General features: G+C 39.0%; 1 protein-coding gene across 2 annotated transcripts in view; it reads right to left on the minus strand.

The window, feature by feature from the left end:
- Positions 1-26405, minus strand: part of STAG1 (STAG1 cohesin complex component) — a 152368-nt gene that overhangs the window by 73759 nt on the left and 52204 nt on the right. The window contains exons 4-5 of one of the 2 annotated variants that reach the window (XM_059855157.1): positions 23132-23296; positions 11657-11753 (exon numbers count right to left, since the gene is read on the minus strand). In XM_059855157.1, coding sequence (XP_059711140.1) covers positions 11657-11753; positions 23132-23296 — 262 coding nt within the window. Of the gene's footprint in view, positions 1-11656; positions 11754-23131; positions 23310-26405 lie in introns of both variants that reach the window. The other variant, XM_059855156.1, reaches the window with a different exon arrangement.

A 26405-nucleotide genomic window follows, 5' to 3' on the forward strand; every position in this document is an offset into this window, starting at 1 on the left:
AACAGGAGCTGTGGAGGTGACATTGTGATCAAGGAGGGAACAGGAGCTGTGGAGGTGACATTGTTGTCCCTCTGAGTGTGCAGCTCTGCTGCAGCCAATGAATACAGGAAGAAGTGCAGGAAGGGGGGGTTCTTACAAGAGGGTTGATAAGGATGCTGCAAATTGCTTTTGCTTTTATTCCTGAGGTTCCTGTAGGAGTCTGGACCATTTAAACTATCTCCAAGATGGCCCCTAACTGCCTATTCCCCATTTTCCAGGCATCCCCCCAGCAGTCTCATGGATGAATGCACAAAAGAGCAGCACATAAACAATTGTAACTCCAGGTACTCTGAGTGTGACACTGTTCTTTGGGTATGCAAAACCCTAAACATAAAAACAAAGGGCAAAGTAGGAAAAGGTTCTTTCTTGCCAGAGAACATAAGGAAGAGGACCTAGGCTCCACTTCTGCTTTTTTCTTATTGCAAATATGTATCTATCAGAAAAAAATCAAGGATTTCAAGTTTCCATTCCATGAACTTTAAGAAGTTTGGGTACTCTGAGCTTAGTCTTTTAGAGACTTGAGGAGGCGTAGGAAACCAGTAACAGCAATGGTTTAAGCATGTCCCATGTTATCTGAAAAACCTCTCGTCTAGGAGTGGCACAGATTTTTCTATCTACTGCCTCAAAAGTTTTGATATCAATGACTCTGTTCCTGGATTGGCCATTTCCAGAGCAGAGACAGGATCTTTACTTTAAAAGGATTTAGAAAGATAACCAGAAGAAACCCTGTTGATAAAATACCCTTAAGGAAAACTTTTTTAAATTTTTGATTGGAACTTGGCTACTACAGAAAAATAAGAGGAAGCATCATATCAAAAGTGAAGTTAAAACAACACAATGAATAGTTGCTCAACGTGTTTTGGCATGGGTAAGAGGATGAGAGAGCATATATTAGAGCCAAAATCCATAAAAGTCTGGATATGCTTCTAAAAATACAATGCAAGAGAGAACTGCCACCTCAGAATTGAGAAAAGATAAACTGCTGGAACACACACAGATCACAGCAAGTGTTGACAGGACAAATATAAATGGGAACGTGGAAACAGGAGCAGAAAACTAGGAAAGCTCCACATACAATATGTTTCTCAACAGTCTGTGTCTAAGATTCACTAGGGAGTATTTGAGAGCAGAATATAAAAAAGAATCACCTATATAAACTTATTAATACTAGAAAGCCCAAACCTTGCATAAGTAATAAAGAAGCAGGCCCTGAAAAGAGTGCTGAAAGACAAATAGTAATAAATGGTAGATGAAATACAAGAGGGAATGAAGAGTCTGAGTATATTAATTAACATAACGATAGTGGACTCAAGGGGGAAAATTAATCAACTGCTGCTAAGGAAAAAGGAAAGAAGAAAAACACAGAGGAGCACTGCAAGTAAAGCGTGTTTAATTAGAAAAATGCCTTAAATTCTTATTTATAACTCCTCTTACATTGCTTTGGATCCTCTACCTTACAAACTTAACCACCAGAAACAGTTGAAATGCTGTATTTTGAGCAAATTAAAAATGGCTGTGTAAACACACCATGTAATTCCTGGTAGATACACAAATGTAAGACACAGAATAAAGCAGCCAGCTGACTCACAGAATGGTTTGGGTTGAAGGGATCTTAAAGCTCATCTCGTTCCAAGCCCCTGCCATGGACATGAACACCTTCCACCAGACCAGGTTAACCAACCCTGGAACTCCTCTGGTTGTGTCTTACAGCTTGGTGGAAAAAATCTTGAAAGTGGGAAAATACAGAAATACAGCAAAAACAAATAAAGAACATACAAAATATTGTTTATTATATTTTTTAAAACAAAATATTTAAACAGCATCTTCATCAAATGTTTTATCTTGTAAGGGGCATTTAGTTTTTGCAGTATATTATAACAAACAGTATTCCCCACCCCCCAGCTTTCAGCACTTTCAGCAAATTTTCCTTTCAGGACTTTCTTTTCAGCCTCCCTCTCCCCCACTGTAAGTTTAAGATGTCTGGAAGCCTTAGTATCAGGATGCCTTCCTGTAACACACTCACAATTTTAAGGCTGAGTTTACTACACAGTACCTGGCTTTTTGGGCATAATTACATTCTCATTCCTGCCAACACAGACTCTTAGCTATTAATTGCTTTCTTGTCCTTCCCCCATGAAATTGTCCTTGAAGCTCACAACATAAACACCAAGGGGTGTTACACTATGGATCACCTGCCTGATGAGAATATTCAAAAATGGAGTTAGATTGTAATTTCTGGCTCCATCATTCTGCAGTAGCTTAAAGCACTGTGCTCATCAGGTGAAAGGAGAAAACTGCTATTTTGGCTCTTGAAGCAAAGCAACACCACTGGGATGTATGCCTGCCTGCCTCTCTTTTCTCCTGCTTCCTAAGCTCCTCTGTGGACATGTGTCCTAAAAAAAACATGTTCCTTTCCCGCAGTTTTCAGAATCTGTAATTTCTTCCTTTCCCCTTATACTTTGCTGCATTTAAAGGCACAAGTTTACCTTTCCGTCCTTCATTCCACTGTTACAATGTTTCAGTTTCCCCTGCTCCTCCTTGCATTTTCCCTACAAATGGGACTTCATAAATGTAATTAATTTTTATAGGTCTCTAGGGAGACCTTGTAGCACCTTCCAGTGCATAAAAGGGCTCTAAGAGAGCTGGAGAGGGCCTTTGGACAAAAGCCTGGAACGACAGGACAACGAGGAATGGCTTCCCACTGCCAGAGGGCAGGGTTTGGTGGATTATTGGGAATGAATTCTTCCCTGTGAGGGAGGTGAGGCTCTAGCACAGGCTGCCCAGAGCAGCTGTGGCTGTACCATCCCTGGAAGTGTCCAAGGCCAGGTTGGATGGGGCTTGGAGCAACATGGGATAGGGGAAAGTGTCCCTGCTCATGGCAGGGAGTGGAACAATAGGAGCTTTAAGGTCCCTTCTAACCCAAACCATCCTGGGATTCTGTGACATTTAATACTTGGTTGCTGTTATTACAGGCTGACAAGAGTAATAAAGAAATGCAGAGAGGACTGCCCATTTTCACAATCCCTGCCACCTTAAGCTGTTTGCATGAGATCAAAGTCTCCAACTCCCTAAGGGTTAAATGCATTTTTCATCACAGTATGATGTCTCTCCCTGTTTCCAGTCAGAAGGAACTGCAAGCTTTGCTCAGCACAAGCAGAAAGGAGCCCTTCCCAGGCTGAGGACAGCTCCCCTTCCCCAAAAGCAGCCTGCTCTTCCCAAGGAAGTAGCCAGCTCAGAGCTCTATAAAGTGATTTTTACACACAGCACATAATTGAAGAACAATCCTGCTGTTACAGGCTACCATGGAAACCAGAGGGAAAAAAAGGGCTGAATATTAAAATTTGAGAGTGAGAATATCCATCATTGCTATTACACAAAATGGTTTGCAAATGCTTCTATTAATGGGTCTGGGCTGGAAGCTTTCCTGTTTGCCACTTTCTCCTGTGAGTGCTACAAGTGGAGCTGAACACAGGACAGAAAAAATATTCAAAAATCTTTACAGCTCAAGTGTATTCACACACCACAAAAAGGAAAAAAAACCAAGTATCTGACAGAATAGTAAGCAACTCCAAACACAAACATCAACAATTAAACTCTAATCCATGGGTTTAGTTAGAAGGTGACAACAAATGCATTAAAGAATGAAACATCAATTAGAATGAGCTGTTTGTTTATTCTTAATAAAAATTCTTCTTCTTCTTTCAGAATAAGCATATGACACCAGTAAGGCAAATTTCTGCATCTCTGCATCAACAACAAACCTCCACTATTTGGTCCCAGCCCCATAAGCCTGGCATCTTTGGGGAAAAAGGGAAAAAAAAAAATAGGGAAAGAGAGAAAAAATTACATTAATTAACAAATTTTGAGAACGAAGAGTAACTCAGCCTGGCTTTCTGCAACATTGTCACTAAGATTAAATCCTTTGTAAGTCAGATAAAAAATTCCTAGCAGTTCAATGGTATTGAAATACCCACAAGTGGTGCAGTGGTGGAATGTGAGCAGGACTGGATCTGCTACAGAGTCCACTTCCTCCAATTTAGGATGTCTCTTCTTTGAACCCCAAGCTTTTTTTTTTTCCCCTAGATCCAGCTACTCCTGAATGCCTGCAGATTAACAGAATATTTGATTTGGTTTAACCACTTTCTTTGTGCCAGAGAATACCACTTTTCCATTAGGATACAGACCCTTTCTTATCAAGCCCATCTTCTTCTCTTCAGAAATAATTACTGCAGAGTATCAGCCCCACACTTAATCAAATAAGTCTATGGCTTCATTAATGCAGAGAGAGAACTGTAATTACAGTGTTTGCTGAGAGAAATACCTTTTTGCAATTTAATTCCTACCATTGGTCTGCAAAAAGTCTGACTAAATCTTCAGCAGAATATGCATGTTTGGAAAGGCCAGAGACATGAGTACTTTCCCAATTTGTAATCCAGTCAGAAAGGATCTAAGATCCAGTGGTATTTGGTTGCTTTTTATAATTAGTTCTTTTCTTCTCAGGAAGCACCTGTCATCTACAGTAAATCCAGCACTGTATCTCACACACAGCTAGCAAACTCATACGCTGACATAATTTGTTCACAAGTCTGAGAATAATACAGCAAAAATAAATCAGACTAAGGCTTTTACTCCTCTGCTTAGTACAGAGGGTGTTCCTCCTGTAATAAATTTGTATAATACAGGAAAAAAAAACATAAATAAAGAGGAAATGACACAGATCTGGCTAGTAAGGCAGCAACTATCTGGAATTATTAACACCAAGAGATATTTACTGCTCTTCTCTTGAAAAGCTGCAGCATTAAAAGCATGGCCTGAGAGACTCCTCAAGTTTCACCTCTGTAGTCATGTGAGCAGCCCTATTTTCCAGATCAATATGGATGTAATTACATTAATACAGTGGAAAACAGGCAATAGTATTTGAACTCCATGCATAATTCTTCTCTAACGAGCAGTGCCAAAAACAATTTTACAAGCTCTGAGTTTACTTAGTAGTGCACAGGGGCAGAACACAGACTTTGTTCCAAGCTTACAAGGAGTGCTTTCATTTTCAGCAGAGATTTGAACTTATTGTACAGAATTAGCAGTGCAGTATTCATTTCATAGCTAATTTGTCTTTCCTTACATCATAGATTTGCTCTAAAATATTCTAGTACCACAAGTTCTGTCAATTAATTAAATAAATTAATTTTAAATTATTTAAAAGTTTGTATTAATTTGTACCCATAGATTAGTTAATAGCTGATTTTAAGCCAGCCCTTTTTTGGTCTGCTGTTGTACATGCAATGTGAATAGCCTGATATATCCAGCTAGCAAATAATAAAGAAAGATATGTTTGGTTCAAATTACTATTGCTCCTGCTACCAATTCATAGAGGGAAACCCTGGACTGCAGTCAGAACACAGCACAGCAGGTATTTCATTCAGATTTTCAAACCACAAACCAGTGTGCCCTTCCTTCATGTCTCCTGCACAGAAAGTAAATTCCAATGGCTTTTTCCCACTAGTTTTTGAAAGTAGCAGGATAAATCTTTTGGGGAAGAGATGCCATTAGTTCACAAGTGGCTATAAAATGATTTGCCCTACTTCAACACTTTTTTACACTTTCAAATGGAATTTTTTTTTTAATTTTTCAACCCTTCTCATCCCCAGAAGGCAGTAAGAAGCAGAATTTAAAAGAATTAAAAACATAATTGTAATTACTTTTCTTATAACCAAAGAATCTTTGAAGAGCTAAAGAAGAGGAAAAAGAAATAGTAAGGAAGAAAGAGCACATGAGATGACAAGTACAAAGACATTCAGCAGCAAACAGAAAGAAATAGTAAAAACTTTTTTGATTTAAAACTATACACACAACAAAAGCAAAGCTTTAATTTCCAGAATGTCAACAGATATTAACTATTTGTACCTCTTCACAAAAAAATTATTTTGACACAACCATAGAAATTGTCAAGTGTCTGACATGAACTTTTTAACCCTACCTATAGCCATTTAAAGAACTAATGAACCATTTAATGTATGCCTAGTAATCTGATTTACCTTTCACTCAAGCCATTTGCATCTTATTTTTAGTGTTAATTTTGTAAGCTTTCACTTCAAGATAAACACACTGTAAACATTACCTCAAGGCTCAGAACCAAGAAGTACAAAGTTCAGCTCTTGTTTATCTACACCACACATGAAATTAAGATCAAGCCATTTCTATCCCACAGTCTTATCTTCCCATTTTTAATGTGGTTAACAGCATGTTTTTAACTGCTTTATAGTTATTGGGGTGCATTTATTTCTTTATACTATGCATACAAAATATTTTAGAAATCCCTGCCATTGCTAGGACTTAAATCCTACAGAAGGAAGTAACAATTTTTCAAAATGTGTATTAGCTCTTACTTTGTAACATTCTCCCCTATATTCACACACTGAAAAGGGATTTCATTGAAGAAACTGGGAGAAAACACACTTGATAAAAATACAAGCTCCAGTGCAATGAATTGCAGTATTTTCTAATTTGGTCACAATACAAAATATTTATGATACCAACTTCTTAATAACAACTGAATGGCTCAAGAGGTAAAGCTTTTTAATACAGCCCAAGGTCAGCCAGATTTCTCACTCTCTGCAGTTCCTTGCAAAAGGCCCATATGCAGGGAATTAGATTTACCAAAGTCTTCTTTGTGGTCCATAACGTCCACCTGTACAGAACAACTATACCATCAATCACAAAATAAAACCATGGACCACTAACTTTTTTAGACCCTTTCTCTAATTACCATGTTACACCCCCTTATTAAAATATTATTAATCAGAGTAAATAACACTATTTCCTGTCTAATTTGCTTCTGGAATTCTTTCCAACAGCAAAGTAAGTGCTTGATTGTTCACTGCTTTTGCCAGACCATATAATGGCCACTCTATGCTGCTTTTTCCTAATTTTAGCCTTTAATCTCCTCTGGCAAAGCAGAAATCTATTTGTTTGCCCTTAATTAAGCTCATAGAACATTAATAAAAACCAAAATGAGCAAGCTAACTCAGAACTCCTGCACTTGTTGGCACAGTTTATGCCATTCAATCAGAATTTGACAGAGGATCTAGAACAGGTGAGGAACAACCAGGCACTCAGGGATGAAGGGGGAAGACAGCATGGAATCCCAAGTGTTTAATTCACAGGAAAAGTTCCACAAAGCAATCTGGCTTTAAGCCCTGGGGAAAGAATCAGACAGATCTCTGCTTACTCACAACTGAGGAAAACCCAGCCTTAAGCAGCACCAGCAATCCAGGCCAACAGGTGACAGCTGCAATATTTGCTCATCAATGACCAGATCTGAAAACCTGCTTAAAAATGTACAGGTTTCTGGCTTCTGACAGATGAGAGGCTAATGATGGAGGTGGATGAGATGGATGGGAGAGAAGGAATGAGAATAATTTCACTGTGCACTTGAAAGCAGTCAAGTAGTTTCCTCTTCAGTTACATGAGACCCTTTTCCCCTGCAAAAGAAAGCTTCTTTTCTCCCATGGACTCAGTTACTGGCTTTCCTTCACAGCTCAAGAGGCTGTTTCAACCACTAATTGCTTCTGGTTAGGAAAAAAAATATTTATTCCACAAGCATGGCTCTCTGCCTTGAAAATGTGGAAAGGTCAGAGTGCTCGAAGAGCTTTCTGTTTGTTTTCTATCAATAACAGAAGGCACGAGCTGACAGCCATGCAGATACCCAAGTCAGCTCTAAATCCAGGGAGCTCCAGAAATGGAAACAGCCTGGTTGTCATAGCAGCAGAGCAGGATACCTGAGCTAATTACTCAGTCTGAGAGGCAGAGCTAATTAGCCCTGATGCAGCATCACACTGACACAGTTATAATCCTTCTGGGACCTCATGTACATATTGCTGATTAGACATTTCAGTTTGCTTGCAACCAGCTCACAGAGCTCAGCACTCAATGCTGTGCTTTACATAAACATTCAAAAGAAGAGGAGGAAAAAAGGGAGAAACCAAAAATATGTTCCTACAAAGAAACAATGGCAAAGAGCTCACAAAAAACCCCAGAAAACTCTGAACATTGAACTGCAACACTTCTGCAAGGGAGGAGGGTGCCTGAATCCACAATGCTGCAGACCAAAGCCTAACAATGGAGATGGAAATTTCAGTAGTGTGGATATACCTCCATCCCCAGTCCAGTGGCACTTCATTGAAAAAGGGCTTTATTATTACAACAAGCTAATGTCAAAAAGTTCCCTGTTACCTAATAATGAAAACTCTGAAATTTTGATCCTGCCTTAGAAATAAGAAAGTAAATTCACCACCACCTGCTTTACAGATTGTAAATCACATGGAAAACAAACACCTACTACTACCAATAGACATACCTGTTTTATTTTCAAGGACTGCAAACAGCATTTTTGCTGTTTTTCCACAAAGAAGTAGTATTTTAACACTTACCTTTTCACCTTTCTAAGATACTATCTGATACAAGACCCTCCCTCTAGAAGCAGCAACACATTTTAAAATGGTCAGAAACAAAAAGCGAATGAGTGAATGTATCAGTCGTTGTTAACCATTTTTCATCCACAGAAATTCAACATAACATGATGGAAAAGACTGTATAGACAAGCTGTGAAAGACATGGACTTTTTTATATTCTCAAAAGAAAAAAAGCAAGCAAGATAAAGAAAAATTCTTTACATAACCATTTAACTTCTTTGTAATCAAAATTAGCAAAGGCAACATATGTACAGATTGAGCAGGCAAACTAGAGGAAAGATGACATGACAAGTGACCAACTCCCATGCAAATCTTCTTATTGAACTGAGATGTTTTGACAGTTCCATACAAGAAACTTCTCATTTACACCAAACAGCACTCTAAAAAAACACAGAAAGATTACTGGAGTCACACTAAAACCTAATCTCCTATGCTTTTAATGGACATATATTAAATAGATAATCAGAAGAGTTGACAAAGGACAGATATGCTTAAATATTTTTTGAATGCATATTTATTGAATTTTAAATTGCACAGATCTTTTACATTTGCCTGCAGAAGCCACTAATTTAACAATTGTTAGTATTAACAATTTACATAACACACCTGCTTACTCATATTTACAAGAGATTACTTCTCATTTCAGCAACAGCTACAAGCAAAGCTGGAAGATGCCAAGAGGTTCATTCAAGCATCTGTGCTGCCCAAGAGAATGGGATAAATACATAAAAATCAATGTTTCTCTAAACAGAGAGGTATTTTCTCAGGGTCAATGGTGTTGCTAAATGAAACAGTTCGGCGCCTCGGTTTCTAATTAAAGCCAGTAAATGGACACACACTCTTCCACCTGCTCAAAACTTCTAAAAGACACATCAAGCTAAATGTACTTTACAGATATTTAGATATCAATTGAGTCTAAGCACCATTGAAATGGTAGATTTATAAACCCAGGATCACAATTTCCTGAGAAACTTTGTCCCAAGTTAGCTGTCCTCCTCCCTGTGATCATTGTTAATGATCACAAACTTAGATATATTATCAGTCAGCATTTACATCCGACTTTGGGAAAGGAGGCTGGAGAATCCAACACAATGTTAGCAGAGCAAACTGAAAAGAAAATTAAGGAAGAAAAAGCAATCATTGAGATTCACAAGGGGTGGTTATTTATGAGGAATAGAAATAAGCAAGACTGTCAACAAAGTCTCTAAAGGGAAACAAGGATGTCATAACATATGATCTTCTCATGAAAAAGAATCTTTGTCTCCCTCACAAAATACAGAACAACCCCCTGTTTCTCATTTTGATGAAGGACAGCTTAGTATGCAATTTACCCTAAGTGGACTACCAATAAAATCCACTCTCTTCTGATAAGCTCTTATTTATTCTAGAAAACAAGTATATTACTGGAGACTGGAAAGAACTGCACGGTTTGCCAGGATATTAACCCTGCTCTACAGCTGTTAGTGTAGCCACTGCAAAAATTCCAGCACAGAAATCAATCTCCCAAACACTCTGTAGACTTGGGGGATAAGAAATTTTTGCTTCCTTTCTCCTACCATTGCTGTTTGGGAGCAGAAGGCACTGAAAGAAGCTCAGCAGAGATAGCCCTGGGATACAGAGCAGAGCACTGAAAATGAAAAGTCACCATTGAAAGAAAAGCCAAGTAAGTCAATGACATCAGGCACTCGCAGTGCTGCTGCCTCCCAGCCAGTCACAGAAAGCTTTTCTGGGAAGCACTTGCTCCAGCAGCATATGGCTGACAGTGGGCATTCAGCCTGCATCACTCACCAGCAAGGGATTTAAAAAATAGGAGTCTTATCAGAGTGCTGCTTTCTCTAATGAGGAGCAAGAAAGGGAGAATAAATTAGAGGGCAGCAGGGGAATGAAGATATTTATGACATGCCTTCACCAAAAGCTTGCATCAACAATATAAACATATGGCCAAGAATGCCTTTGGTTTAATGCTGCCCAAATTCTTGTGGGGTTCCTTTTTATTTTTTTTTTTCATATATACACTTCAGGAAAGAGTTAAAAAAAAAGAAAAAGCACAGAGAATACTACTACTTTCACATAAGCTGCCAAACACAACTGAAAAATGTTTCAGGGTCTCTGTGTGAACAGTGCAGACATTGACACAGGCTGGTAACCTAAGCTCTAACCTTCAGCCCTTTTACAGAATGCTCCCAGAGCTTCAGTCTTTCCCGTCAACCACAAAACAAGTTTATTTCCTTCAGCTTTGAAAAAGGGTTGCTGAAGCTGCTGATGGTTCCTATTTCTTCTCTCTGATGCTTTTAACTGCTCAAGACTTGACCTTAAGAAGGAAGAAAAGGGACTTCTATCCAGGCCATTTGATGCTTAAAGGTATATTCCCACATCAGATACAATATGAAGAAAAAGAATTTCTGAATTGTGGGTTGTTTTCTGCTCTATTCAAAGTAAATTCTAGGAAGCATTAGAAAACAGTAAATAATTTTGGGCACTACAGAGAGAGTAGAGCTCTCTCTCTCTTCAAGGCTGAGTTAACAGAAAAAAGACAACACATGAAAAATTCATTAGAAGGCACGGTGTGGCAACAGAATGCTGGAATGGCTGACTGCTGCATGCCTGGTAATGGAGACTGCTTAAGTAGGGTATAAAAGGCAGGGCACTCGCTGCTGACGTGATAAAGGATCACAGAGCAACAAATAACACCAATGCTGCATCCACAGGAAACCTTTCTTGCTGTGAACTGAAGCCTGATTCCTTCCTCTTCAGTTAAAAAAAAAAATCTTCTCCTAAAAAGAAAGAAAAAATATCAAGGTTTAGTTACCTACTAAATTTTTTTCAATAAAAAAATTGGGAAGAAACAGAAAGGGAAAATAAAGCTATGCCTACCTGGAGTACCAGATCTTTTGTCTCCTGCTGATGATGAGTAGAATGTGTCTGTGAGGATTTGCATGATGACAGGAAAGTGAGAAAGAGAAAGGGTAGCCCTTGACAAACAAGCTTTAAATCAAGGTATTCTGGAATGCAGACAATATTTCTATACCAACCATGCACACAAGGAGCACCAATCCAAGTGTCTTCCCCATCTTTACCAGCATTTGCATTAACACATGTTTGTAGGTCAAATTTATTCTATACAACTTGTTTCCCATGTTCTGTACCTCGACATCCTGAACACTGGATAAAGAAGTTGATTAAATCCAGAAGTGCTATGTCCCTGTCTTGTTTATATGATTCAATCCAGTCGTCCACCACAGACTGTCAAGAAAAAAAGAATACTTATCAGAGACTCTTAAAAAGTGTTTTATTAAAGGCAAATGACTTATTCTATTCAGAAAATAATTTTATAATTTAGCATTTATTTTGCATAATTATACATGTGTACAAATTCAGATATCTATGCACCTTCTCTCAAGGTGGAGACAGAACAAATATTGTTAGATAGCAGAATTATATGCATCATTTTCTGGTATTATTTTGTATAAACACAAGTTCAAATTGAAATTACTGTAATATCCCAAACTACTTAGATAATTTCTTCAGTTTTAAAATAGTGTTTAAAAAAAAAATCAAATATTGTTACTCCATTCAGAATGATCAACATATTCCCAGAAAACTCATGAATAGAAATACTTTGGGATAAATACTGATTTTATATTGCATAGTGAATATCCCAGTCAGTCACTCAGGAACACTGTAAATAGTTCAGGAAAACAAAATATATTGAGGAATACACAGTAAATAAAATAATACACAGAAGTTGGACTTAGGGTGTTTCTAAGCTACCTGGATCACAGGATAGGAAAATTCAGTCAGTTTTCAACTGCCCTCAGAACTACAGTCAGCCAGGAGCTATTTTCACCATCTCTGATATTACAAGCTCCTCATCTACATAAACACTGTAGGTAAGGAACTGTGTATATTTAATGTAATCAAATATTATGCTTTACTTGTTTTATGAGGGAAAAGAAACTTTTCTGTTCCACACATGCAACAGCATTCATTAAGAAAAGCTTGATTGTGTTATCAGAGGACACCTTGCAAACAGATTAGTTTATTCTGGACAGTTCAGGTTTGCAATGAATTTCTATAAAATTAAGTTTAAAAAGCCACACACACATACAAACACCCCACCATGCCCACACAACTGGCTTCTACCATGCTGAAAAGGAATCAACAGGAAAGACAAAAAAAATCCAAACAATTTGATCTCTTCGAAAAATCTGCCTTTTTCTTAACTAGCTGTAAGGAGGGATCCTGAAAAATCCCTCTGCAGTTTCCAGTTTATCCAAGTGCAAACTCCCAAATCTGCCCTTGGCAGGTGTGTGAGGAAAAGGATGCAGCAAACCACCTGTGTACGTCTGAGAGACACGGAGAACTCTGAGCTGAGCCAAAGCACTCCATGTTTGACACACATCACTACACTCACCCTTGAGCCAGGAGCAGACTAGCAGTACTATCATGTTACCCAACAACCAGCATCAATCTCTAAACACCCAGTTTGCCAGGAAAGTTAGTTTTCACAGGTTTTCCTCCCAAAACACACACACAGTAGGAGAAGCAATCTTAAAAAGGGGTCCATCTGCTACTTAGAAGAAATTAGAAAGCAAGTCTTGGCCTCTAATTAAGCTTCACACAAGTTGAGGAAGCAGCAGCACAAAACCAGTTATCTAGAATGTTATCTCACTGTTATTTCATAATGAATTCAGACCTGTTCCTGGAAGTATCAATCATTTCAATCAATCAACAAAATTCTCCAGGGCACAGAAACCAAATGTAGCCAAATGTAAAAAGTATTTACTACACCAAATATTGACAGAGCTTAATGACCAGGCTGTTGGTGTACTACCAATTTACAAGATTTGTTTGAACAGCTCTATTCCTGTAGATATCAGAACACGCAATTGCCAGAGCTATTTTTTACACTAAAGAAAATAGCAGCTGTGCAGGGCCAGACAACAAGTTCACCTGCCCAAAAGGGCTTATACATGCAGGGAAAAGCATAAGAAAAGGGCAAGAATACACTGATATTTCTGAGTTACTGTCCCAGACCCTTAAGACCCCAGCAAATTTCTTCTCTCATGGATGTGTCTGTCTAAACCAGCTTTATGGCTACATCATCTTGCAGCAGTGTGCAAGGGTTAATTGTTCACTGCAAAATGAAAGAATAATTGTGTTTTAAACTTGCTAATTGTTAGATATATTTGATATGACCCAATTATTATGAAACAAGAAAAAACAAATTTCAACTCCCTGTTTGCATTTTCCATGCTTCCATCTGGTCACCTCTTTCCAGGCAGAATAATCCTACCCTGTGCCATGTGGCTTGCCCAGAATAATTCTGTATCTTTATCCTTGCCCACTCTTGTCAGTCACACACCTCCTGACAGTTTCTGAAGTCTGCTACACTCTTCTTTGAGTCGGGGAAATCTCAGCTGCTTTCCCTGAGTGTTAACAGATAATGTTTCCCAGCATCTGTTCATTATCCTCAGCTGAGTCTCACAGAAAACACTCCCCGTGGAAGTAAGGCTGGCCCAAGAAATTCCCTCTCACATTCAGTCTTACTCCTGTTTGTTGCTACAACACACTGCCCCTTCAGTCACACCACTGCAGCTTCTCGTGGGCCGTGCTATAAACACTGCCAATGAACCCATCTGGACTTAAAACAATGGGGAGCCAAGGAAAGAAATGTGAAGGAATACCTTTAAATTTTGCTTCTGTTTCTTTTACAAAATTATTTAACTTATTTTTGCAGCACTACCTCAAACTGCAGCATAAGTGTAGCCCCTCTCACTTCTATTTTTTGTCTGTCATACAAAAAGAATTGTGTGGGACACATTGTGTCCTTGGGCACTGGGGGCCCACTCTGTCCTACCAGCATGGCACTTGAACCTCAACCCAAAACCATCACGCAATTTACAGAAAAATAAAGACAAGTGGCTCATCTCCAGACTTGGGGACCAGACTTGAGAGGCAATGCAGTCTTCAGTGGCAGCAGTAGATAAGAAAAGCAGAAAAATCAGAGCAAAGGTTCTCAGAGGGATAGCAGGCAAAGACTGTCTTGACCTCCCAGAGAACTGACGAAGCTGGAAGTAAAATCTGAATTTGTGGGTAGGGTTCCTTGGATCTGAGCTGGCATGCACAAGCTTCTCAGTGCCTTGGCACTCCCCACTGTGTGTGACACACCCAGGCACAGTCAGTGTAACTCCCTGCTCCAAAATGGAACCTGTGGAGAGCTGGACAATGTCATTGAGCTGCACAATGTTGTGTTTACCCCAAGAGAGCCCCACTGACTGAGGAGCTGCAGGAAACAAGTCACATACAGGCACCTGACCTGCCAGCATCAGCACAGAGCCACACAAGCTGCATTCACTAAGCCCTAAAAATCAGTACCCCAAAACAACACCACAGCCCCACACACTCAGCCCCTGGGCACACTTGGCATGCTGGCTGCCTAATTTTGTTAGAGAATACAGTTTAAGGCAACAGGAGATGATGAAGCCAGACTACATATGCTACAACAGTTGGAACTTAATCAAACAGTTGACTTTTGATGTAACTGAAAAGAGCTATAAAAACTGAAAACACTAGATGAATAAATAAAAATGACACATATCAGACCCAAAAGAGAGACCAAGCATCAACTGAACCAAGACAAAACAGCAGTAATGCAAGTATCAGGAAAAAGGATTGACTACAAGCAAAAAAGGAATCAAACCACAGGCAGCAGTGTAGCAAATGGTGCAACATGCAAGCCTTGCCAGAAATGGAATTATTTTGCATAAGTACACATAGAGGGAAGGACTCCTATTAAAAACAAGGATTTCTAACCAACAGGTCCCAGGTAACAGCAAACCCTCTTTTTATACATTATCCAAGAGCAAACTCAGGGAAATGGCCCACATTTGATCCCCTTGCCCAAAGACCTCCTGTTCTTGCCCCTCCCTCCCTCTGTCCCAAGCACAGATCACTAACACCTTGAAGGCACATGAGATGACAGGAGGGAAGGACCGGGTGATCCTTTTGGAAAGGAGGCAGCTACAAGCAGGTTCCATCCCCCAGAATCTATCTCCATAAGTCTCCCTGCCTACTTCCACAAAACACCTAGAAAAGAAAGCAGCAATAGATTGCATGAGCTGCTCCAGTAGTACCCATCTGCTTTCAGATGTTTTTACCTACAGATGCAGTGGGGAGCATGGATTTACCATATGGAAATGTGCACTTACATGCTGTACATGAAATACATGATAAATTCAGCACAGGACCTACAGGACATGTGCTGCAGCCTGCCCAGGGGCAGCACATCCACGCTTTTGGGATTCACCAACTTTAAGGCACATACACAAGGAAAAGGCTCCCTTGGCAATGAGCTGAGATAAATTCCACAGATGAAACCTCCAAATGACTCCAGTAACACCAACAACCTTCCTCCACTCCCTGCTGTCAGGACACATCTGGACACATAAGCACACAGACACATACATGCACAACATCTCTGGGTCAGTCAAAAAGTCCATACAGGTACACCACAAAAATAAGACTCAACCATTTTTTAAAATTATCAGATTGCTTCTATTCTTGTGAGAACTGAGTAAAAAAATCATTTCCTGCAAGTAGCAGATGATGTATGGTACAAATACAGCGTCCATACAAAGATTTTCCAAAGCCTGCAATGGTTTTCAAAAGAACCTCACAGAAATTAACGCTTTACTAAGTCTGTTTTAAGTACTACCATAGAGCATCATTTGCAGAATATGCCAGGTCAACAACCCCACAGAAATAAGAAGCCTAAATGAAGCAAATAGCAGAACAGATGAGCCTGAGCAAGTAAGTTCAAATCAATCAACTTGCAGAAATATTGACCTTCACATCTCAAAGTCTGCTAAAAGATAAACCAAAGCATTTCATGGAACTGAAGAGGAACTGCAGCTTGGGGTAGCCAGTAAAAGCAAGTCAGATGCAATGAATGAAATAATGAAGCTAGGGATCTTATTACCTCCTCTAGGCTTTGCAGCTATGAATCCATTTCATATTTCTCCAGTGTGAGAGAATTCAGGAGCATTAAGTGCTGGAGGAAGCAGAGGGACTGACTGCAGAGGACACCTTGCCAGCTCGTGTGAATTAGCACAGTCCCACTAAATATTAATGAAAGCTGATTTCAAAAAAAGCTATTTCACAATTTTAATTAAGTAACAATCAATCTGGCAACAGTGCTACAAACAAAAGGGAAAGCAAATGACACCATATACATAGTTCATGCTAAAATGGAAGATCTCAGTCAATGGTAAACCAAGGCAAATCGAGTACAGAGAACTTTAAATAATTTGCCATTTCATACAACTGATCATGGACATGCTTCATTTACAGTGAATATGAAAGAAAAAAATTACTCTAGAATGGGTGTGCAATGTGTTTACATCAAGGTAGAAAAAAAATTCAAAAATCAAAGCTTACACTAACATCTTCAGCAAAAAACCCAAAGTCACTCAAATGAAACTTGAAACTGATTAAAAAAGGAATGCACTGTGACATTAAATATTTCAATGACCTGTATAAAGAGCAACTCAAATAGAAAAGCAGAAAATACACTTTAACAGATAGTGAGAAGAACTTAGTACACTAAAAATAAGGACCCAGGGGAAAAAAAAGCAAGTAGTGAGAGACTGAAAACACTCTGCATAAAAATTTTTAAGTGAATCTGTTCAGAATGGGTTTTTTAAAAAAAGAATTAAAGCCTTTTAAGGATAAATTTTGTGAAAATTGAAGAAATTACACAGATGGCTACTGGGGAGAAGGTAGTTCCTAACGTGAGAAAGTACATGCAGTTTAGATTGGGCAGTACACTCCAGGATGAATGCCTGGCTACATTCCAAACTGCAGGCAGAAAGTCTAATATACACCCAGTGAAAACCTAATATAAGGATAATAAAAATGAACTGCAGCTTGAGGACATGCACTTTATTCTTTTTCTCTAAGGATCATAATTTTAAATTATGAAAGAGTTCATACTTTGCTAACACCTATCATGCACTTCCTGATAAGTCAAAATTATTTTCTTTTAAAAAACCCAAAAATCTCACTTTAGATAAGACTAAGCAAAGATGAGAATTTGTTTTCTGCAGTGCCTACCGATGTAACTTTTTAATTTCTGAACTACAGAGAGGAAAGGAATACACAATCCTAGAAGTATTTCTTCCCAATAAAACTGAGGGATTTATACTCTCCATATAGGATTATCTAGTGGCATTTTGTGTAAATACATATTTCAATGCAGTAGACTGGGTATTAAAAATCATTACACAGGGAAATAAATGTAACGTGTTACACTGAACCATTTGGGAGAAAGAACACTACCAAAAGAAAAAGAATGCCAACTATTCTCTTAGGAGAATCTTGGAATGATAAATATTAACTGGCATTACACTGAGTACATAAAAGGTACTGGGAAAATTCTGCTTTCAAAAGGACTAAAATCACAGGGACTCCTGAGGCTGGGCACTCTTGCCCAGCAGATCCACACTACCCAGAGCAGCAGTTCCTCACTTGAATGCTCAGAAAAGGTGGGCCCACCATACAAAGCTCCCACCAAGAAGATTTTCTAAGGTGGTACAGAACTCTTGCAGGTACTCATCATCTCTCACAGCTGACACGTTACACTGTTTCCAAGGGGCTGTGGCTGTTTAAACTGAGCCAATCATGGGCAAGAATGATGCCACAAAGCATCAAAACTTCTCATAAACACTGAGCACCAGAATGAAAATATACTTAGAGGAGTGCTAAAACAAAATGGAGTTATTCCAGCAAGAGATCCATCAATTTATTAAAACACCTGATTCGCATTCCTTTGCTAGCACGGTTTGTAAAGGGTTCACAGATCACCCCAGACACTTCAAAAAAACATCAACATTCTAGACAGCAAAAGACTTCTCTGCTTTCAAGTATAATGAGTATTTTCAGGTACAAATGCTTTCACACACTGCACTACTGGCGCCTAACAGCAAAATCATCTCACGACTTACTAAATCACAAAGGAAAAGAAGCCTTGTGTGATGACTGCAGAAAATTTAATTTGGTATTAAGGGATACTCTTCTAATTAATTAATGCTTCATTTGGCAGCTAAATTGTTCCCAGTGTAAAAACTATAAGAACATGTACCTAGTTTTGATTTTTTCCTTTTAATTCAGTATCATACAATCAAAAGCAAAGCAAGATTAGGCTACAAAAGAAATCTGTGGAGCAAAATGAAGATACTAGTTTAAATGTTAATAATAGATGCAGTCATTTTGCCCAGTAAACATTAGAGACTGCATAGTCAAACTCCTAAGGAGTTTCTGAAACAATGTGGGGAAACCCTGAGCTATTATCCATCCTTCAACTGAAGGATCCAGCAGTTAAAATACAATAAATTACAATTAAACTAAAACATGCATTTAACACAAAAAGCATGGGTAATACTTAATAGATGTCTGTATATTTTTAATCTTCAAAGACCTTCACTTTCAGAAATAGCTGAGGGAGACATAGAGATGTGATCTGGCAAAAAACATTTCTAGAGGGAGAAAAGAAACTCTGAGAGAGCCATTGAGGCAACTGAGAACACAGACACCACAGTGGCCCTGAACTGCCAAAAGTGAGAGGTAGAGAGAACACCCAAAATTCGTTTTTGCCACCTTATTCCCTTTCGTAGCTGCCACTGTCAGAGACAGGCTGTTGGATTTTTGCTGCAATCCAGTTACAGCTGCTCTGATGTCCTTAATCTCAAGGATCTATGTAAAAACACATGTAATTCCTCCTGCATAAGGAAAATATGGTTCTACAGTCACTCTAATCAGGAATAAGTCTGACCTACTGCCAGAGATGGACTTCTCAAGGCAGGGTAAGCAGTGCTACAAATACAGCTTTACTTGGACAGCAAGGGAACCTCGAAGGACACAAACCCCCATGTGCCAAGATGTGCAGGTAAGAACAGTGAGGAACCCCAGGTAAGAACAGTGAGGAACCCCGTGCATCCCTGATTTCTGGAAAGACAAGGAAGAACTGGTGGCACCATGAAAAATTCCATTTCAACACACTAGATAATTGGATACTTATCTTAAAATACTTGCTGGCATATAATGGAGCCGTATTTATTCTGAACTATGTCTAATCAACACCAAGATTATCTTTTACTAGCTGAGCATAAGCAGAGACAGCAATTTTTAAAAGTTTTTTTCCCCTCAAAATCAGCCTCTGCTCTGTAGTGAACTGCTAACAACAATAAAGGGTGACTGGTAATGCATGGAATATTGCAGAATCATCAAGGCACAGATCTGTTCAATGTTTTGGTACTGAACTCTTCCTACAATTACTGATAATCCATTCTCTCAGATGTTTTAGGGGAACAAAACTCCTTTTCAGATGAGAAAGCAGAACACTTCTATGCTTGGTTTGACCACCAGTAGCACAAAACTTAAATACAGATAACTGGTCATAACTCATGAGAAATTTGCAGTCTGAGTCCTAAACAAAATCTGATTTCATTACAAGTTCTTTATTTCCCTGTCATCTTAAGAGCAGGGTCAGAGATCAATGCAGAGATGTCTGAAGATTTTAACTACCAGTCAGTCTCAGCCCGGGCAGCTCAGCTGGAAGAGCAGAGGCTCACCCAAGCCTTCATTCCCACCAGTGGTCAGCTGAGCACATGAGAAATGCTTATAGAGACCCTTCTGCCTGTGGAAGTTCAGAGTAGGGAAATGTAGAGGACAGAGCTGTCACCATAAAATGATATAACTAAAAAATAAATATGTGGGAGAGATAAATGATAAAAAGCAGACGAGTATCATGTTTAACTATGAAAACAAAAACCACTATAGAAGTTCTATGAACAGTCTTAATGGAGTAACACTTCAAAGTGTACCTGCAGAAAGCCTGAGCAGAAGGTCATGTCACACTTCATACACAGAGAGCTGCTGACAGAACAATTTCTGAAGCACTAACTGTACAAAAGGTTACAGAGCAAATGAAAACCACTGACAACCGTCTCATACCAACTTAATGTGGGCATCAAGTAGATTTACAGAGTTCAAGCAAGACACAAGCTGCACCCCCACGACAGAGGCAAAGATTTTATGCAAAGAGAAGTCCTGGAGTTATGTATACTTGAAATAGAAAAAATTAAACTGATTTTATTTCCCTGGAAGAAGCAACCAGCAATAAGCCTGAAGAGAAGTAATAAATGAATCCTGCTGTGGAACCAAAATAGAGACGCTTAAAAGTGAAAATTGAATTCAGCAACAGACTTTTATGAATTGGCATCACAAAGCCAGAAAAATCTAACAACTAAAAAAAGTTCTAAAAGCAAACAGCAGGAGCAGATAGATCAGAAATGAAAGCACATGATTTCCATGTAATCTCAGGATATATTAATTGAATTTTCCTGGGTTTTCATTGCTGGAAGCAAACTTAGGAGCACTACAAAAAAACCTATGTTCATATTACAGGAAAGAACTAAATATTGAGAAATAGTATGTTCAGCCAAATACAAATATATGGCGCTTGTTTGAAAACTATAATATTGACAAGATTGCTAAAACTGAACAAAAAAACCTGCATCAAAACTATGAAAAACAAAAAACCAAGCATTTTTAATTGTTACATCAAAACCTCTAAGCTATTACAGAAAAATATAAGTATAAAGACACTAATAAGCTTGGTTTACAGAACCTTGGTTTGACATGAGATGATTGTCCAGAAGTGCAAGTTAAAAAATATTAAATCACATTTTAATTGCATTCTCTTTCCTACTACAGGGTTTCTTTAATTTTTTAGGCTATTTTTACCAACAGTAAATTTTTCAAAGATGCCCAAGCAATGCATACTCCTGAAATTAGGGCTCAAGTTGTTTATGCCAGTTTGCATCCAAGGCCTTCAAATACTCTTGCCTATTCCTTTACTATTTGCATATTATCTCTCCCCTGCATGGAGGGTGCTGTGTACTTTTTCTCCTACCTGCAGGTTGGGCATGTGTGTGTCTATGCACATACATATACAAATGCATATACATGCAATATCCACATGCATATACAAATTCTCCACTTCTCAAGACAATTTCTTTGTATCCAAACTCCAAAGGTTTCTTAATACAAACATGGGGGGTTTTTTTGTATTTAATCTGCAAGAGACTTGTGTCAGCCTCTCTCTTGAAATAGATAAAATGTATCAAAGTCAATTCCACATACACACAGAGTCATCAAATATCAAAGCAGTTGCTCATTTCTTTCTATTTGGCTTCTGCAAATATCAATAACTCTAAGTCAACTATACTACATAAAGCATGTTGTATGCTCTGTACCACAGTAAAACCAGAAAATAGATTCCAGATGTTTCCTCAATTCCTGCCAAAAACAAAATTTGAAAAAGTGCTGAAAACCAAACAAAGCTGGAAGCTCTGTTGTAGGAAAAAAGGCATAAGGAATCCATAGCTTCTTTACAAGTAAATTTGTTCTGTCTTCACCTACTAGATAAGAAGGGTCAATCCTGAATAAGTGTAAACACAGAAACTGAAGAACAAAAATTCTCATTTCCTTCCTGTGTATTACTTCTTTAAAATTAAATCTCATACTTTTCACAGGTTTGAGACAGAAAATTTTCAACCACTTCCACTCATTTGCAATATTTGATTTCTGTGAGATTTAAAAGAGGCTTAGATTTTAGCTACAGGAAAAACAATATTGAGAATGGGACTCAGGACCTAGTTTTCCTAATTTGTACTTTTCTCATGTTAGTCAGCATCAAAACAAACTGATACTGCCTAAGTCCTGTGTTGTCGAAATGCAAAGTAAAGGAGGCTTGCTTAAATAATCCTTCAGAGCAGGAGTGACTGTTGGCTTTGGACTGCATGGGCTGAAGAGTGTTTTGGGCCCATTGTTTCTCCTTTGCATATCAAAACCAAGAACTGCAGCACAGCAGTTTACTAAAGCCCACACAACACTCAAAACCAATCCCTCTGTGCAGGGTCTTGAGGTGCAACTCACCTGGCCTCACACATCCTGTAAAGGCCTCTGAACTGATCAAAACATAAGAGGGTAAGAAACATTTCTACAGGAAACTAGGACAATCTAATTTATTTTACAGTACATAAAAATTAGCCTTCAGGATGTCTCAATGCTTTCCCTCAGACTCAGTGGAAGTCTAGGCAAATAGTTTATCCTTCACCTGCTGCCCTGATGGGGACAGCAAGAACGCAAGTTCCAGTGCAAAGCAATCCAAACTGCTTATGGGAGCTAGTAGTCTTGACAAATCAAGTGAACAAAAAAGGCTTGGATTTATCATTATTTTCACACACTTTTTGCCCACATAAAGCTTGCTACAAAATATACTTTAATGAACTGCTTAATATCAACATATACTTTTAACTTAGGATTAATGAACAAAATAATGGAGAATTTGAAACGATGACCCTGCCAGGTCTCTTGTTCTTCAGCAGGATACATGACAGCCCTAAATCAGAACCCATTCAGTCCTGTACTTTATTATACACAGTCTGTTGGACCAATGTAGTAATGAGAAAATACTACTGTTTAGAAAAGCATAGCTTAGCCTGGACTCCAGTCAGAATACACTGAATTGTGAGGAGGAACACAAGCAGACATTTTACCTGCATAGCACTCTTTCCCAGCTTAACCACCTCGAACAAGGTGACAGGGTCCCCCTCTCCATTCTGCTGCGGGTGGCCGTTGGCTCTCCCACGACTTGCTCCTCGAGCTCCAGCATCAGAACGCCCCTTGTCCGCTGGGGACTTCCGGGGTTTCTTCGTGGCAGACTGGGCAAAGAAAACCAGCAGAGGGAAAGTTCATTATAGCTACATCTGAAATCACCCAGTGGTTCTTTATACACCCAGCTTATCTTTATAATCCATAAACACTACGTGGTTATACCCTCACACGCATTTCTACACACAAAGATCATGGGATGAGCCAGGCTGGAAGGCATCTCCAGAGGTCTCCAGCCTGACCTCCTGCTCAGAACAGGGTCAGCTAGGAAAATCAACCAGGTAGCACAGGACTTTATCCAGTTAGATATGTATGATTTTATTTATCAGTAGCTGTTGAAGGACTATTTAAAAGCCAGTGCCATACCAAAGTAAGTAGTGGTAACCCCAAGACAGTGGTGAAGTCCCAAAGCTGGAGTACCTGTTGATGTCAGTCCCTGTACGAGTCTTACATAAACACAGACACCGAGAATGACTGGTGATCTTAACTAATGATCTAAGACAGTAAGTTATTAAAAATACATTTGCCACATTAACATTCATCTTCTGTACTTTCATTTTCATACAACTTTTGTAAGAAACTGTGTACATAGGTCTTCAACTCAAATCACTAAATTTGTACAGCCAGATTTAGTACATCACCTTGCTTCAAAATTTTATGAGTTAAAACATTTCCCTTTGAGTCTAAATTACTTAATGTAAATTTTCTCTCTGTTCTTCAAGGTTTTAATCAGGTGGTATAGACACCACCTGTCAAGACTCAGCTACTGAACAGTTTGCTCTGAATTTAAGTCACTTGTGAAAAAGAAAAAAAAATTCTGGGGAAAATATCAGATTTCTTACTTCCATATTCTATTCTTTCTCCCTACTGTGAGGCAAATAACAGCAAAATCTGCTGTTTTTCACAGAACAATGAAGTCATTGTGAGCCAATATGTTAAAGAAAACAACACTCAAGCAACTCAAAGACTAAATTCTGGACAATATCCTCAAGTATATTGTCAGCTGAGTTTCTATTAATGCTTTTAGTAAAGAATACAAAGTCAACATTTTCAGTAGCATATTACAGTGCAGACACATTGAGAATTTTACTGCAGACGAAAGGGATCTAATTTCTGGCAGAGAGCTGGTAGAAGAAGCCCTGCAAGTCCAGCTTTCCCCATGCTTTAAAAGGGGTGGGGCCAGAGGGCTGAAGCAAAGGGCAAGGTAGAGTGCAACCATCTCTTGCAAAAATTCAATTAAGGACTTGCATAGAAGTGCAAGTTAGAAAGCTTAAAATAATGGTACAATCTCTGTGAAGTTTTTTGGATAACATTTGCACTTAGGATCAAGAGTATCTCCCTCAATGAATTTTTATATATGTTCAAAGCTGCTTATAACAATAAGAATATTATCAACATATGAAATGTTTAAGTTCTACTGAGCTTGAAAGAGACATGATCACTATTTATTAAAATGGGAAAGAATTAGAAATAAATTGACTCTTTTGAGAGATATACTCCATACACTTATTCCATCTGGGAGACCGTAAGCACTTCACCTAGCTACAAGGACTGCTAAATCCAAAGTTTGAATGCAAACTGATGCCCTCCACAGAAACCAATGAAACCCCCCTCTACACTCAGTTTCTCTCATCATGTAATTGACAGAGAGGCATTAAATGCTGCAAGAATGAAGGGAAAAGAAGTAAGAGATGGATGTGAAATGCACATATCCAAAGCTACCTTGTTAATGAAAGCAATGAGAAAAGCCACCTGTTTGAGTACCTGAGCATGAGTACTACAGACACAAGCTCCAAATGTGTAATCAGTAGGCATGAAAATGCCCAGTTTAAATTCCCTTTGTCAGGTATCCTGGGAAAGGGGAGATGCTTTGACCAAGGCTCCAAGTCTGAACTGGAAGGGTGAGATCACCACCAAGCCCTCAGAAGAGGTACAGAAATTACTGACAGATGTACTTCTGACAAATTACTAGGTAATGCCAGGTTCTTTAGACCCAAGTAAATACTTCAATATCCTGGCCCTGAATTAGCACCAAATATATTACTGAGTCTATCTGAATAAAATTTCTCTCGGGTGTAGATTTTCTTTTGACAACGAGAACATCTCTCAGAGCGGAGAAAAATCTTGCATCTAACAAAAGCCATTGTGTATCCAAGCTGGGGTAGCAAAATCCAGATGCAGGATCTGTATTGAATCCTGCCTCTAGAGACAGAACAAGTAGACAAGATGCCCTAACTCAAGACTGAAGAAAACCCAAAATATGAACTTTGAGCTAGGCAAGGTTTAATACTGTCTTCAAGTGGAAAGACACTACTGAAAGGGCATCCACCCCTCAGCACTTCCACCCAGCAGGCATCTGGCAGGAAGCCCAAGTTCAATCTCACTCCAGAGTGTGAAGATGAAACAAAGTCATATATAGGTCCTCCAGCAACTGTCTTGTGCTCTAAAGTTTTGCAAGCACAAAGCACATGGCATTCCCTTAGTCATTAACACACAATAATACAATGCAGTTGTCAAACATTATTTGCACATAACATCTCTGAATTTACAGCAAGAAACTTTGCAGGCCATGTTGACAGGCTTGAGCTTCCTACAGGTTCCTGCCTCTGAGCACAAAGTTCAGTAGGAAATCCTACTTCAAAGAGACCAATCAGCCACTGGAATCGTCTCCCCAGGGAATTTGGGGGTTCCTCAGCATGGAACACTTCAGATTCAGCTGGACAGGCTGCCAGGACATCTTTTCTAGATTGTGTTTTTGCAAGACAAGGTTGAACCAAATGATCTGTGAGGTCCCTTCCAACCTGGTATTCTATGCTTGTATCCCAGGATGGAGACCTCCTCCACCAGCACTGGGGCAAGCGAAGGAAAAGGCAGGACTGGTACATCTGCAGAAACACAGAGAAGACTCACTCATGATACAGAGCATCTGTGGCACATCCACAAAGGCAGGGTGCTCTTGGAAGTGGAGTTGCAAAAGCTACAAATCTCAAAATTATGCTTGGCTTTGAGGATGCCAGGCACAGGTAACTGTGCATCCCAGAAAAGAGACACATGCACTCACAGGAAAGGATGATCCTTCTGCAAAAAACAAAGAAACCTGTTCTCTAACGCCATGGAGAGCTTCCACACAGAAACAGACCTGCTCGAGAATGAGTGTGG

Source organism: Haemorhous mexicanus, chromosome 10 (assembly GCF_027477595.1).
Source record: "Haemorhous mexicanus isolate bHaeMex1 chromosome 10, bHaeMex1.pri, whole genome shotgun sequence".
In the NCBI taxonomy this organism is placed as follows: Eukaryota; Metazoa; Chordata; class Aves; order Passeriformes; family Fringillidae; genus Haemorhous; species Haemorhous mexicanus.